Source organism: Antechinus flavipes, chromosome 3, assembly GCF_016432865.1.
Source record: "Antechinus flavipes isolate AdamAnt ecotype Samford, QLD, Australia chromosome 3, AdamAnt_v2, whole genome shotgun sequence".
Classification (NCBI taxonomy): domain Eukaryota; kingdom Metazoa; phylum Chordata; class Mammalia; order Dasyuromorphia; family Dasyuridae; genus Antechinus; species Antechinus flavipes.
Window position 1 is genome coordinate 441,514,574 of NC_067400.1, and position 17,423 is coordinate 441,531,996.

Below are 17,423 nucleotides of genomic sequence, written 5' to 3' on the forward strand. Positions count from 1 at the left end.
CTGAATTTAACAATTGGTCATGAGGTTATGAGAGGAGCTTAGAAAGTCACATATGTCTTCTCTGCCATCTTGGCTCAACCCTCTTCTTTCTCTATTTTATACAAAGAAGCCTCTAGAAATATAAAATTTCCCCTTATTACCACTTTGGCTGCATTCCACAAATTTTACTGTGTTGTCTCATTATTGCCATTCTTTTGGATAAAATTATTGATTGTGTCTATGACTTGTTCTTTCACCCATTCATTCTTTAGGATAATATTATTTAGTTTCCAATTTCTTTTTGGTCTATTTTTCCTTGGCCCTTTATTAAACATAATTTTTGTTGCATCATGATCTGAAAAAAAGCATTTCCTATTTCTGCCTTTCTGCATTTGATTTTGACATCTTTATATCCTAATTTATAGCCAGTTCTTATATAGGTTCTATGAACTCCCAAGTGAAAGTGCACTCCTTTTTGTCTCCATTCAATTTTCTCCAAAAATTTATCATAACTAGTTTTTTTGAGTATTTTATTTACTACTTTAACTTTTTTCTTATTTATTTTATGGTTTGATTTATCTAACTCTGAGAGAGCAAGGTTGAGATTTTCCACTATTATAGCTTTGCTGTTTATTTCTTTTTGCAACACTCTTAACTACACCTTTAGGAATTTAGATGCTATCTCTTGGAACATATATGTTTAATATTGATATTGCTTCATTATCTATGGTACCCTTTAGTAAGATATAATTTCCTTCCTTATCTCTTTTAGTTAGATCAATTTTTGCTTTAGCTTGATCTGAGATAAGGGTGGCTACCCCTGCTTTTTTTCACTTCATCTGAAGCATAATAGATTCTACTAGTGGCTTTTACCATTGCTCTATATGTATCACACTGCTTTAAATGTGTTTCTTGTGAAAAACATATTGTACTGAACTGATGCTAAGTGAAATGAGCAGAACCAGGAGATCATTATATACCTCAACAACGATACTATATGAGGATGTATTCTGATGGAAGTGAATCTTTTTGATAAAGAGATCTAATTCAGTTTCAACTGATCAAGGATGGACAGAAGCAGCTACACCCAAAGAAAAAAACACTGGGAAATGAATATAATCTGCTTGCATTTTTGTTTTTCTCCCTGGGTTATTTATACCTTCTGAATCCAATTCTCTCTGTACAACAAGAGAACTGTTTGGTTCTGCACATATATATTGTATCTAGGATATACTATGGCATATTTAACATGTATAGGACTGCTTGCCATCTGGGGGAGGGGGTGGAGGGAGGGAGGGGAAAAATCGGAACAGAACTGAATGCAAGGGATAATGTTGTAAAAAAAAAAATACCCTGGCATGGGTTCTGTCAATAAAAAGCTATTTAAAAAAAAATTAAAAAATGAAGAAAAACAAAAAAATAAAAACACGTATGGTACTATTCTGGCTTTTAATCCAATCTGCTATATGCTTACATTTTATGGGACAGTTCACCCAATTCATATTCACATATTGAAACTACTAATTCTGTATTTCCTGCCATCTTATAAATCCCAAATTATACTTTTCTCTTTCATTTTCCCCTTTACCTTATCCCCAGTAATTTACTTATGAGCACTATGTGCCTCAAGCAGTCCTCCCTCTCTAGAGATCTTCCCCCTTTCTTATACTTTCCCCTTACTATTTCCCTTTTCCCTTCTATTTAGTCTACCCCTTCCCTTTTTTCCTTTCCCTTCCCACTTTTCTATAAGATGAGAGATGTTTTTCAATGAAACCAAATATATCTAATATTCTTTCTTTAGCCCAAATCTGAAAAGAGTAAGATTCACACAATATTCGTCATCTTCACTTCTTTCCCTCAATTATATTATGCTTTTTTCCTCCTCCTGAAAGATGTAATTTTCCTCATTTTACCTCCATATCCCCCTCCCTTCTCCTGTTACAATTCCCTTTCCAACTCTAGTTTCTTTTTTATAACAGTAAAATCAAATTGTACATGTCTTTTAACTGTATACCCATAATAGAAGTAAAGTTCTCAAGAGTTTTTTTTTTTCTTTTTGCCTTTTCTGTGACTCTAGAGTTTTGTATTTGAGAGTTCAAATTTTTGTTTAGCTCTTATCTTTTCATCAAAAATATATGGAATTCATCACTTTCATTGACTGTCCATCTTCTTTCCTGAAAGAAAATGCTCAATTTAACAGGGTAATTTATTCTTGGCTGAATTTCAAGATCCTTTGTCTTTCAGAATATCAGATTCCAGGACCTTTGATTCTTTAAAGTGGAAGCTCCTAGGTTATGATTAATTCTTATTGTAGCTCCTTGGTATTTTGATTGTTTCTTTCTGGCTGCTTGTAATATTTTTCCTTGGTTCAATAATTCTCAAACTTAACCACATTATTCCTTGTGGTTTTAATTTTGGGGTCTCTTTTAGGAGGTGTTCAGTGAATTCTTTCAATGGTCATTTTACCTTCTGTTTCTATGATATCCTGACAGTTCTTTTTGATGATTTCCTGAAAGACAGTGTCTAGGCTCTTTTTTCCATCATATATTTCAAGGAGTCCAATAATTCTTAGATTGTCTAACCTAGATCTATTTTCCAGGCTGGTTGTTTTCCCCATTAGGTATTTTACATTACTTTTTTTTCCCTATTTTTCATTTATTTTGATTTTTCTTGACTGATTCTTGTTGTCTTGATTGAGTCACTCATTTCCATTTATTCAATTCTGAATTTTAGTCTGTTATCTTCTTCATTTACTTTTTAACTTCTTTTTATATTAGTCTAATTGCATTTTTGAATGAGTTGTTTTGTTCTATGGAGTTTTTTTCCATTTCACAAATTCTGTTTTTTTGAAGTTATTTTCTTTTTCTGTTTCATAAATTCTGTTTTTCTGGGAGTTGCTTTCTTTTTCCAGTTTTTCAAATCTATCTTTTATGAGTTATAAGCTTTTTCCATTTCACTATGTCTATTTTGTGATGCCTTTTCCAAATTCTCTTGCAAAGCTTTCATTTCTGTTCCCCATTTTTCTTCTAACTCTCTTTTAAGATCCTTTTTTTCTGTTCTTCTAAGAGATCCTTGTGTGATATGGACCAGTTTATATCACCTTTTGGTGCTTCATCTGGAGACAAATCTGCCTTTAGACTCCTCACAGTTTGAAATCTGTTCTTCTCTTTCACCATAAAATCTGTCAATTGTTAGAGTCCTCTTTACTTTTTTTACTCATTTTTTTTAAGTGAAGGTCTGCCTTTAGGGTGGGAGAGGTTTTCCAAGCAACCACAGCTCTGCTGGGTCAGTGCTGATTCATTCCTGGTGCTGTATCTGTCACATGAGTCTGCAATGCTGGTGGAGTCAACAATGCCCTGGGGCTCTGTGCTGTCTGCACAGGTGTTTGTGGTTGGAGTCTGCACCACCACAGTTAGACTGCACTGCTCTGGGACTCTAAGCTGTCTGAGTTTTCATTAGTGGTCACAGTGTCTCTCTCCCGCTTCAAATTATAACAGACCTTTCCTGCTCCACTTCCTCTCACAAACTCTCTGCCCCGTGGAGATCGCATCACCAAACTGAGACTATTCTGCCCTGGGGCTCTTCTCTGTCTGTGCTGGTGTTTGTGATCAGCTGTTTGTGCTCTGCTGCCTGTCTCCTGTTTCTGATGGAAACACATATTTTCTGTTTTCTTTGTTTTCATAGATTCTCTGCCCCGAGATTCTGAGCTATCTGCACTGGTGTTTGTACTGGTTGTCCTGGCTGTCTCCCTCCCATTTCCAATTGAAAGTGACCTTTTTTTTTTTTTTTTTGGCTATCTTTGAAATTAACTTCTTAACTTCTTTGGTAATTTGTCATGCACTTTCAATATTTGTGGGTTCTGCCTATCCAGAGCTAATTTAGAGTCTGGATTTCATAATATTGTGAGAGTCATAAAAAAGGTCAGAGAGAAACATGTGTCATCTCTGCCACTTTGGATCTGCACCCAGAAGTCTCTTTCCTGCAATCCCATTTTGCAAAGCGAAGGCTACTATTCATTATATCAACAATTAAGACTTGGACTAGATCTACAATTTTTACTGATAGCAAGAATCCCCAAATTAAAAAAAATGCTCCTTATACAGATAGAGTTCATCCACCTTCTCTTACATTTATAGCCTTGGAACATTACCTAGATCATTAAGAGGTTGAGTGAATTCTTCATGTTCACACAAACAGTATGTATCAAGATTTGTGTTGAATTCACTTTTCTTTAGCTACGATCTTGACACTCTATCCATGACACCATTATGAAAGACAGAGTAATACTTTTGATGTAATTATTCAAATCACAAAGGCAGTTGCTAAATGACTTTCCTGCTTGGAATGTACAGATACTTTAACTAAAAACAATGTTAAGATTTGATTATACAAATATAATATTAAACAAATAGAAGATTTTGCAAATAATTACTCTAGTGTTACTTATTAATTTCATAGTACCACATGGTTTTAAACATTAAGCAGTTACCTAACATGATCATATGATTGTATAGGCTGCTAGAGTAATGGATTTTTTAAAATAATTGCTAATAAGTAAAAGAAAGGGAGTTTATACATATAAGCACTTAATAAACACATTTTTCTATTTGATTGAATTCACTGCATATGATTACATTTACACACAAAAACACAAAAATTATATTTAATTTTTTTATCAAGACTTATGAATTCATTGTTATAGGGGTGCTTTCTCTATCAATGCATAATGGAACATTTTCAGACATTTATGATCTTAGATAATTTTGGAGTACTAAAAAGTCAAGTCTCTTGCCTACAATTACTTAACCAATATGGGTTAAAGGTACAGCCAAAACACAAATCTTCTTAATTTCAAGTCCAGTGATCTATGCATTGTCATAATGTCATATTATATTGCACAATTATGAACACAATTTGGATTTTTATAGATCAGACTCATGATCCTCATCAAAAAAAAGGACACAAAGAATCATTTATTTGTTGATCTGCCTTTAAATCATAAGCAAAATTTAGAAATACATATTTTATCATTTTTCAAGATTCCACTGTTACATATGGGTGGGTACTCCCTGCAATAATATCCTGTGCCATACTTTAATAGGCATATCCATGAGTTATTGTGTCTAAAATGCTTCATCCCTTGATGTCCAACCTCAAATTATGAACCAGGCCCATTTTATAAAGCTTTTTTATATTGCTAGGATTTGTTAGAGATTAAGTTCTATTTACACAGTCTTAGAGAATCTTCATCATTTCTACCACACAAACACACTGACATAGGTCTTCAAAGTAGTTAGGTAGACATATTCTTCTAAAAATATCTGATCACTATTCTCCAAAGTAAATATATTGCAAAGATTAGGGCCATGATTAAGGTCCTAAATCATAAAAATGTAATTGTTACCCTAAAGCCAGGTATTTATTAAGATCCTTTGACTTCACAATTATATTAAATGATGCCTTGATATATTTCAATAAAATTATTTATCATATCATTATTTAAAATTATTTTAACTCTGAGTATATATATATGTGTGTGTGTGTATACATATATATATATATATATATATATGTATATATATATATATATATAGAGAGAGAGAGAGAGAGAGAGAGAGAGAGAGAGAGAGAGAAAGAGAAAGAGTGGGTGAGCACATATTTGCTGACAGAAATAGTTGAGAAAAAACTAGATAGCTACTTAGACAAGCACCCTCTCCCCCTTCTCTTTTACTCTCTTAGTAAAAGGTGTTCTGTTATCAGGAGAGAAGTATGCAACCAATGTTTTATCCTATAGTGAAATACACACACACATGCACATAGATTGATACATACAATACACATACACATGTACACATGTTTTGGGGCATTGTTTAGCCTATTATATAATTTAATGACTGATAAATTGAGGTATTTCTGATATATTTGTTATAGTTGACACATTAAATTACTTAGGCCATTTTCAAAGCTGCACTAAAACATCTTAAAGAAGCAATAAATCCCTTAAAGAAGGAATGTTTATAGAGATTCAAAACTAAAGTGAATCAGGAGATTAATGGCACATCTCAATAGAAGTCGCCAAAATCTCCTATAGAACTATTCATTTTTTCTTCTATTAATAAGCTCACAAATACAGAGGAAATGTTGCAGGTTGTTTTATGTAAATATACATTGTCTTTTAGAGCCAAAAGTATTTTACTCTATTAAAAACTGACCAAGTATCAAGATCTTAGAATCATAAAGGCAAAGGAAGTGTGACTGCTAACTTCTTGTGAGTTTCTAAAATTCCCCATTATTCATGTAGTTTCTTAAAGGATGAAATACATATTGAATTTTTTGAACTATATTGAAAATATAATTCTTACATTTTTTAGATGTAGAGAACCTGGTTTGATTAATTTTGTTCTGTTTCTCCTGCTACATCAGCTCCTGAAAAAAGCTTTTAAATAAATTTTTCAGGGTGATGTATTAATTATTAGCAGTACAATCTGAGTTATTTATTTATCTATCTACAAATACTGTTGCAGAAGTTATTTGCTTTCAAGCTATGCTCTATTTTTCATTCCAGGCATATACTATTGATTAGGAGCTAAGAAATATAATTTATATTCCCATTTATAGAAAGGTCCAGTTCAGCCTACTTGCTTTGTTGTAGAAAGTATGAAATTGGATCAGATCCCTCATAGTAACATGAAAGGATGATGTGATTACATTAGAAAGGCTGATTCAGTTTCATACCAATTTTCATATAGATACATTTTTGAAATTTATTTAGAGACTGTTCCATGTTATATTGAGATTTGTAATTCTAACTTCCAAAATTTCTAAACAGATCAACAAAAATATTTAGAGGTAGGAATCTAATTAAATAAATCTTTATTGATCATGTGAATATATATTTAGATGCATGTATATATACACAATATACATGAATATGTACCTGTGTTTGATATGCAAACATGTGTATATATCTGTATATATACTTATTCACATGCATATATATGTGTGTATATATACACATATATATAGCTACACATATGTATGTGTCTTTATGTGTATCTGTAGAGGGCTGAAACGCTTGAGTTGATGCACTGAGGTCAGGACAGCAGAGCACTTGAGGCTAACTACCAATTGGACAATACTCTATGGGCATATGCTTGGAAAATGGCCCTTCCCACTATCCTGTGCTGGCTCGATGATTGGTGTATATAGAGGACTGTAGGAGGGACTAGGGGGTAGAATAAGCCGAGCCAGAGTTACTTTGGTGGTAGACAAGGAAGAAGGAGCTCACGGAGATTCTGCTTTCATCTAATTCAATCCTACCTCTAAAGACCAAGAATAAAGTCTTTAGACATTTGCTTATCCTGACTCTGGTTGACTCTAAAGTATCCAGGGGGCTAACACAGTCATCACATGTATCTACCTACACAACTATCCATCCATCCATCTATCTATTTATCTATCTATCTAGATAGCTACTTCTACCATCACTACTCCTCCTTCCCCTCCCAGTCTCTTAATAAAAGATAGCCTAATTACTGTAAAGTTGGCTAGATAATAAAAGGTCTTATTCTTCCTATTAATTTTTTTTTTGGCCTATGTAGTCTGACTATGATATGGTAAGTGTTTTAGGCGGTGATAAGGAATAATATGAAGCTAAAAAGGCATAAACACATGCAGCTGAGGAACAGAAGACAGCAGGGAAAAAAAAACAGGTAACTTTCTAAGGCTTTTGTTGTAGAGAAGGTACTAACCTATATAAGTAGAGGAAGTCTCCTCACTGGAGTATTTAGTGTATCAAAGAAATCACAGTCCTAATCTCTATCTATAAAAAATACAAATGTCATTTTAAGTAAGAATCCTAATTTTAACTGTGACTTAATTTAGAAGGTCACTTTCTAAATAAATGGTTTTGATTTGTTCATAGCTTTTATTCGTTCCCCAAATTTTCTTTTTGCTATTGAAAAAGAAATCACTTTATTGAAATAGTTAACATTACTTTAAGAATAGCATAGTAATAAATTTCTGAACTAATCTGGTTAGATCCTACAAATGCACAATGGGCTGTTTTTTCACTGATGTTTTTACCACTGTAATCTCCCCTCTCCCCCAAAACTTTCTCCCAAAACAGATCAAGAGTTCTGTATTTTATAAAAATAAAATTATGACTCAAAGAACCTTTAAAAACAACATATATGATGTTGCCATATGACAATTTGTAACAGAATATAAACAACTTTTTTTCTAAATATGTGTTGAAATTGCCAACTGATATATTGCATTTTGACTGTCAGTGAATATTCTGTCTGTGATAAACATAATAATAAAAAAAGTAAAATTGAAATTACCCTAAAAGACATTTCAAGATTCTCTCCACCCCAGATATCCATTCCTGCATCGTAAGCTCCTATTTCTTCAAAATAGCTTCTGTCAATTGAAAAGAGGCCACCAGCCATAGTAGGGGTCCTAGTTGAAAAAAAAAATAACAAAAAACAATATTCTTTGAAAGACAATATGTGAAATTCAATAAGTGAGACTTTAACATACAACTCTAGAGAACTCTACATTTTAAAGAAAGCATTGCAAAATCTTTATTTAAAGCTAAAATAATATGGGATACATGAATATATAAATATGTGTAATATATAATTATATAGGATTATACATATTTATATGTACATTTGCATATATGCATGCACATATATTTATATATGTATATATATATGTGTGTGTATATAATATATTGTATGTGTGCATAACAAACTATGATAAATCCAACTTTTCTCAGTGTTTTACCAGATAGCTCAGTTGAGGAAATATTGAATTTTTAAGTAAGATCTGAGCAAAAATTGCCCCGAAACAAATTCCATGTTTGAGACCACCTCTGAAAGGGTTGAGCAAACTATGAAATCTCAGTCATAGTCTCTTTTAGTAAAATTATAAATCATTAAAGCATGCACATTCATATCATTTAATTGTTTGAGAAACATTAGGATATTACCTTTACTGAACAGTCTTACTGCCCATTTAATTTTTTTAGAAGACATAAAATGTTTATAGAGGGTGGTATTGGCATGATGACAGCTCTAAAATTATCTCTTTCAACATGAAAGCTGTGCCTTCCAGTGTGTTATTCCTCTTTCACTTGAATTAGAGGGGAGGAGATAGGAGTGTAACTCTAAAGGTGGCCATCAATCAGTGGAATTCTGAGGCCAAAAATGTCATTTAATAATGACTCAAGACTGCATTGTATTTTCTTCTTGGAAGAAAATACCATTTTTTTCCTACCCAAATATCTCTCTAAACAAGGTCCAAAATATCAAGCATTATCTTTAGAATGAACATTTTCTTTTCTTTTTATTTTTTGATACAGACCTGTGCTTTTATCATTGTAATGACTTTGTATGGAAAGCCCTTCCACTCATACAGTGAGAGTTGCCTGGGAATTTAAGGGACTTGACCACAAATATCTAGTAAATATCAAAAAGTGGATCCAAGTTATTTTAATTTTATGACTAGAGCCATTATCCATACCTAAATGCCACTCAAGATGAATGCTTACATTGAATAGTATTAGTGATTTTTAAATAAGATATTATTAATGGAAGTTTGGATGGGAAGTATTTTTGTCCTTTGTATACATTGCAAATATTATTATCTTTAAGGAAAAAAAAAGCATGCTTCTAAATAAATCAGTGGTCAGAGTCATTTCTTAATATAATATTATATATATGTATACATATATACATGCATTATATGCTATGTATTACATTTCTTTTACATATTGGTTGACATCTGAGCAAGAATCAGTTTGACTTGTTCTCACAGTTGGTGAAACATAAGAAATCAAAAACTTCATTGTTTCCCTTAATATATCCTTGTCTGTCTTAGACTATGCTCATAACTCCTAAGGAGATAGTACGATTCACTGCATAACAAGCAAATGATGCTGTTTTGGGGCATATACCATATTGCAGAGTTCTCAGTTTCTCCCAGTATACTTAATGTTTCAGGCTCAGATAATTAACTGTCTTTCATTTGAAATAGCTACATCTTCTTAGGTCTCAAAGGTGCTTTATTATTTTTGGTTTTGTTCAGTTTCTGCCATGCCCAATATCACTGACTTCATGAGTTAAAATGAGAAAAAATAACAAAGATGAGCAGATGGTAATGATTGACTGGCCATGACCCTGCCTCTAAGTGCAGCTTTGGAAATCAATGGCAATAACTGTATATGGCAAAGTGACACAGAATATTCTTCTTAATAGGACTACAGACAAACATTGTGGAAATTATATGATCATAATATTTCCAAGTAATTTAAAGTGGTAAGTGGTGTATTTTAATGACCTACTTCAAAGTGCTTAGACACTTATCAAAAATATGAAAATGCTAAGATCTTTTAAGTAAACAAAAAAGTAAATTCAATTTAACAATGGACATCATTTCTTCATAGCGAAGCAACATAAAATGGAAGGTTCAAGTGATTTCAAAGTTTGTAATTAAATGATATTTTAGGATTACAAATAAAGAATAATTACAATATATTTTCATTGTACCTGAGGAGAAGCAAGGAGAAGAACAATTATGCATATCTCTATTAATTTTGTAGATTTCTATTGGTAGGTTTTCAATAAAAGAGTGACTTTGTAAAGACTTGCAATATCACTTAGATGCTGTTTTGACTATCTCTTTCTTATAGAATATTTAAAATTTCTTTGTGCTACTGATTTTTTCTTATATAGTGGCTAGTTTATATTGACCCTTTAAAGCTCCTCACCTTGATAAGCAATTTCATTTATCCATGCATTTGTATAAAACATAAATTATGCCTGAAACTCTTTTTAGAATTTTTATTTTCAGTTCAGGATAATACTCGCTTAGATATACTTCTTCAGTTTTGAGTTCTCTAATCTCCCATTAGTAATGCTCGCTTCCTCTCTTCAAATTGCATTGTATTTGCTTCTCTGTATGGATAATCTATGCCACAATTAAAGTGTAAGGTATTCAGAGCAGGGAAGTACTTTTTTTCCCCCTTTGTATCTCTATTCCATTCCATTGTCTCATTCTAGTAGATATTTGTATAAATATTTGTTAGATTAAATTCAGTACTATCTACATATATATGTGAGTGTGTGTATACATGTATGTGTATATACACATGTGTGTATATATATATATATATATATATATATATGAACACACACACACACATATATAATATACAAAGAGACAAACAGACAGATACAGTGGCACAGAGACATAGACAGAGAGGGACAGAGATAGAGAAGACAGAGTATGAATGTCTACTGATTAGAGTGCATTGTATTGTCAATTCTGCCTTTACAAAGAAAATTTAACTGGTTATTTTGTTTGTTTGTTTGTTTGTTTCACTGCCAGACATCTATTTATTAATACATATTACACACAAGTATTATTGATGGTTCTTGTATATGGGTGGCCTTTTAAGTGATAATAAATTGAAAAATATTTTAGAAACTCAAAGTGGAAATATTATGAAGTTTTTGCCAGTTTGAAGCTGTGGGAAGAAAGTTCTTTTTAGTCCAGAGATATAGGGATTTTCCTGGGTCCATGTCTAACATGACAAAGTTAAAGAAAGAAACTTAAAATGTATTTGAAATAGGATTTGTAGTATTGCTGGATAATGAGGACAGTATAGAGGAACATTAGAGAAGATACTGTTTTATATTCAGCATTTACATCATGATTCAGGTTAGGGAAACAGATTCCAAAAGACATGAGATTTCTAACAGTCCCCCCACCCAGAGGCAATTGGAGTCAAGTGACTTGACCCCGATTGGTCACACAGATAGGAAGTATTAAGTGTCTGAGGTCAAATTTGAACTCAGGTCCTCCTGACTTGAAAGCTGGTGCTCTATCCACTGTGCCACTTAGCTGTCCCTGATTTCTAACACAACCAAGTGAAAAAAAATTTATGTTCTAGTGTCTGAAGCAGAAGGATTGATTTGCCAGAAGTCATAGGCAGGAACTTTTTTCAAGGGGTAAAAGTGACTAAGATAAATTATAACTTAGGTTTTTGTTTTGAGAATTAAGATTTTGACATGAATGCATACATACATATATATGTATACATATATATATATTGTGTGTGCATGTGTGTATGTGTTAGTAGTAAACATATTTAGAATATCTAGAAAAGAATTTTGAATGGCATCTGGAACTAAAATAAGGGAAGAGTAAACAATTTGGATCTCTCCTATTTGCAAATACAGGTGTTTTGAAGTGGAAGGCATATGATGGCATTAAGAAACTAAAAGAGCATGGTAAGTCAATCTTTAGTACTTGGAAGCTGTGGGAAACAAACAAAAAAAAATAGGACTAGAAGGGTACAACCATTCAGGGACAGCAAAAAGTTATCATATTTATGAGTTGTATAGACTTCCAAATATCTTTTAAACTAAAATATTAATACTCATTTCAAACCAAATCATTCAAACAATGTAAAGGCCAAGTTGTAAATTATTAAAAGATAAAGTTAGAGAGAAAAACAATTTTGAAAAGTTAGAAATATAATCAAAAGAATGATAAACTATAAGTTAAAAAATGAAGATGAAACCTAGTACTTATCTCCTGACAGAGGTGATGAATTTAAGATGCAGAAAGAGACATTTTTTTTTTTTGGAAATGGATAATTGTTGGAAGCCATTTTAATTCCATGTAGATATATATTAAGGCAGTTATGTGTGTATGTTTTTAAACTGGTTTAGTTGGGGAGGGTATTGGGGAAAATAGGGCATCTAGGTGGCACACTGGATAGAGCCTAAATTTCAATCTTAGCTCAGACACTTAATATAGTCACTTAAAAATATCTGTCTGTGTTTCCTGATCTAGAAAATAAACTGTAATAGGAAATGATTAAGTATTTAGTTTCTTTTCTAAGAAAACCCCAAAATTGGTAACAAATAGGAGGGGATAACTTTAAAAAAAACTATTAACCAACAAGTGGGAAAGATAGATAAATAATTTAAGATTCTATAGTTCAACTTCATTACTACTTATTAAGAAAAGGAAGCAGAGAAAAATTGTAACTTTCCAAAATCCATGTAATATAAATAGAATTGGTCCACAACAGAAGGGATTTACAGGCAGATATGTATTGAGGGTATAGAGCAGGACAGATAATTATGATAGCAGAATTGAAACTCAAACCTTCATATTATAACTTTCAGCCTAGTGTTCTTCCATTCAATTAAATTGCTCTGCCACAATCCATACCTATGTTACTTTTCAGAATCTAATTTTTTTCTTCATGATAATTCACAATATTTTATTATAAATTTTCTTTTGCCACCTCAGAACTGTTCCAGACTCATTCTAGAGTCAGTATAGATATCTAGTGTATCTCACCTAGCCTTCTATGAAAATGAAACTTATTCCATTCAAAACCCAAATATCTTAATATTCACTTACTATAGAGTAACCAAATTACTTGGTTTATTATTATGATCAAATCAACACATCCTTATACTGTAACACTGTCAACTTTTCATTATTCATATGAATACATACATATATATATATATATGTGATACATGCCTTTCAATAAATATTTATTAAGCACCTAGTATAGGCAAACACTAAGCATTTGATAAGAGGAATTTGCATGGAGTTGAAAAAACCCAATAGTCCCAAATTTTAATCATTCTTTTATAGAAAGTTTTGAAAGGATTATTATTAAAAATGGTGAAAATTGTTAAGTCACTAGTAGACTGCCTAGGGGAGAGAAAAGCACAAGGGACTGGATCAAAAGATCTGTTGTTTGGTCTCAAGTCAACCATTCTAGTTATTGACTTCAAGCCTATCATTGCACCTTTCTGATTCTCTTTTTCTTGATATATTGTTACAATCTCTTCTCAGAGCTATAATTTTACTTGATTTTTCTCCACTAATGTCTACTGGAAGCACTGAAAACTTAATATAAAGGGATACAATATGTGCAATGCAGAGTGCCAGATATGAACACAAAAGACCTGGAATTGAATACTGACTTATAATTACTTGTATGTCATTTGACACATTACATATCTCTCTGGGAAATAATTTACTCATCTGAAAATGATAGGGTCAGACCAAACAGCCTCTAAACTTATGAAATCTATTATCTACTGCACAAGAATAATCTCACCTTTTCCCCCTCAATTTTTTTTTGCTCAAATTTACTTATTTTGGAATTTTTTGCTAAATGACCTAACCAATGCAAGCTGAAACTTTTGGAATCATCTTCATAATTCCACTTCTTATAACTCTCCTACACATATTCAATCATTTATCTGAAATTGAGAAATTTGGGATCACTTTCAGCTTTAGAGATCATAGAAAATTTTATGAATTGTTGATAATAGAACTGAGCATTAAGCAAAGGAGGTATTTAAAAAGTTGAGAAGTTGGAAAAAGGAAAGATGATTAGAAACATGGGAAACAGTATTCACAAAAGCACAGATGTAATAAAATAAGTATATAAAATCTGATAATAGCTAATAATTTGATATGCAGCCTTAAAAATACAACATTTTCAAGGGAAATATTAATAACATCTACCACAGAGTAGGTGTTAAACCCATGCTAGTTATTTTTGTTTGGAAATAATGTTAAGATAATCTAGATTAAGAGGAATCTTTTTCATGATGGCAAAATATTGGAAATTGAGATTATGCTCATAAATTGGAGAATGGTTGAGCAAGCTGTAGTATATGAATGTAATAGTATCTTATTGTGTAATACAAAATGACAAACAGAAAGATTTCAGAAAAAATTTTATGAACTTATACAAAATGAAATGAACAGAACCAGAAAAAAAATATTATACAAAGTATCAACAATATCGTATGATGATCAGCTATGATGGACTCAGCTTTTTGCAACAACACAATGATCCAAGCCAACTACAAGGGACTTATGAAGAAAAATACTATCCATAACTAGATAAAGAACTGATAGATTCAGAATGAAGATTTAAACTTATTCTTTTACTTACATTAATCTTTATATTTTTCCCCTTTTTATCTGTTCCTTATTTCAAAACTGTGACTTATATGGAAATATGTTTTATATGATATCTCATGTATAAATTATATCAAACTACCTACCATCTTCAGAAGAGGGCAGGGAAGACAAGGGAGTGGGGAAGTGAGAGAAAATTTGTAACTCATAATGTTAAATTTTTTCTTGACATCTAACTAGGGAAAATACAATTAAAAATCAGGAAAAAAACATTGCTGAATAGCAATAAAATTAAATAGAGATTAAAAAATCTCTATTTTATTTGGAGGCAATAGAATCATACTAAAGGTCCTGGAATAGGGGCAGTATCATGATCATGTATGTAAACCAGAAAAAATAATTTGGATGTAATGTGAAGATTGTATTGAGTGAAGGGAAAATGGAAGCAGGGAAATAATTGAGGAGGATAGAGAAAAAGGGCTTGAACTAGGGTAAAGGTAGGGTGAATAGAACAATATGAAAGATATTGTAAATATGGGATCAATAGAATTTTCCTAATGATTAAATGCATGACAGAAAAAAAAAAGAAAGAAAAATAGCTTCTAATAACAGAAATGGTGGGAATAATTAAAGGGACATGTTAGGAAAGAAAAGATGCAGATTTCTCTAATGGATATTTTGAAAGGGAGGACCCTGGAAGACATCAAGGTAAATATATTTAAATTAAACTGAAAATATGGGAATCAAGGGAAGCATCAGTATTCTAAATAATTTTGAAAGGTATTTTTTACAAAGGCTCTGATTGAATCCATGGGAGTAGAGAATGAAATTTTCCTTGAAATAATGAACAAAGTATATCAGAGAGGAAACACACAATGAAAAACTAAAGAAGCAAAAGGAAATCCTAACAGAAACATTGGGGTATGACCATATTTATGGGCCAATAGAATAAAAAAAAAGGATTCAATGAAGAATACAGAAAATAATGAGTAATAGATCAAGTAGGAGGGGAAGAAGGATAATACTAAAATACAAGGAGAATGGTTTCTATTGGAAAATACAGCAAAAGAGAAAGGTTAAGAGGAAAAAGGAGAGTGAGAAAAGATCATTAAATTTGGTCATTAATAAGTCACTAATAACTTGGAAAGTAATGAATTGTAAAGTAGTGAAAAAAATACAAAACAATCTTTAGAGTGCTGGAGTACTGAGTGTATGGGAAGAAAGTGAAAACAAAAAGCCATTTGAAAATTAACTTCTCTGGGACTCAGAATCCTCATCCAAAAAATAGGGGAGTGGGCCTAGCTATATAGACTCTAAAATCATTTCCACCTCTAGAGTTAATTCTGTGATCTCTAATGATTCTTGTTTGATTATTCTTGAAAGATAATGTGAATTGTGAATTGAAAGATTTGAGTTAAAATTTTAGCTTTTTAATTTACTATCTACATCTTATTTCATTTTTATATTCCTAATGCCCAACACTAGGTTTTGTGGAAGTAGTACTTTCCATTAAAATGTATTAAATCTATTAATTATGAAAGTAGAACCAGGAGATTTCAAAAAATTTTTCTGTCTTTAAATGGTTATTTGGCATGTTTTCTCTATTATCTTATTTCCATGTGGATAAGGAGAAAAGATATCTGCAAGTTTCTACATGATCATTTCCTTTAATAGCTAGTTCTCAAAAAATATAGAGAGCTGGTTAGAGTTTGAAAATTTTTACATGGAAATGTGCAACTGCAAATGTTACTGCATAATCTAGATGCGGAATGATTTGAAGTATGGAGTAATGTCCATTTGGTCTTTTGGTACATCATGCTGGGCATCACAAAAGTGTTTTCTGCCTAGAGAGAATTAAATTGCTTAAGGATTTCTGTTAGCTCAGGTACCAAGCAAGGATGAAGTTTTCTCAAAGCCCCTATAGAGACTATGGAAAACAAATAGTTAGCAAAGCTATTTAAAGCACAAGCAGGAAAATGACAAAAGGAACTTCTGTCATTAGTAAGGGCTAATTATTTCATTATCTACTGAAGAAGTTACCAGACTCCAAAATGCTGGAAGCAACTCCCCTGATTTATTCTTAAAGACTTAAATTCTCCACAAATGATACTCCCCCCCCTTAATCTTATTTCATAAACACACACACACACACACACACACACACACACACACACACACAATGAGTGCAACACTGCCTTTTCTATGTTGTTGTTTTTTTAATGACTAAATGCTGCTAATTGCTTTGGAAAAGATGTTCAATTGCCTGAGATTTACTTGTGACTTAAATTTTTAGAGTCAGAAATTTTGAAGTTAGATGAAGTTCAAAGATCATCTAGCACAACCTTCTAGAGGTTAAATGAATTGCCTAAGGGAATATAATAAGTAGTATATTAAGATTGGAATTTAGATCTATGTTATCATTCTTGAGCAGATGATTGGTCACTAGTCTGTATGGAGAAATAAGT

General features: G+C 31.9%; 1 protein-coding gene across 1 annotated transcript in view; it reads right to left on the bottom strand.

Moving 5' to 3' along the window:
• The window catches only part of GALNT13 (polypeptide N-acetylgalactosaminyltransferase 13), a 595,329-nt gene that overhangs the window by 289,859 nt on the left and 288,047 nt on the right, over positions 1-17,423 (bottom strand). Inside the window, exon 7 of the mRNA XM_051986368.1 lies at positions 8,325-8,442. Within this exon, the coding sequence (XP_051842328.1) occupies positions 8,325-8,442 (118 nt within the window). The remainder of the gene's footprint in view (positions 1-8,324; positions 8,443-17,423) is intronic.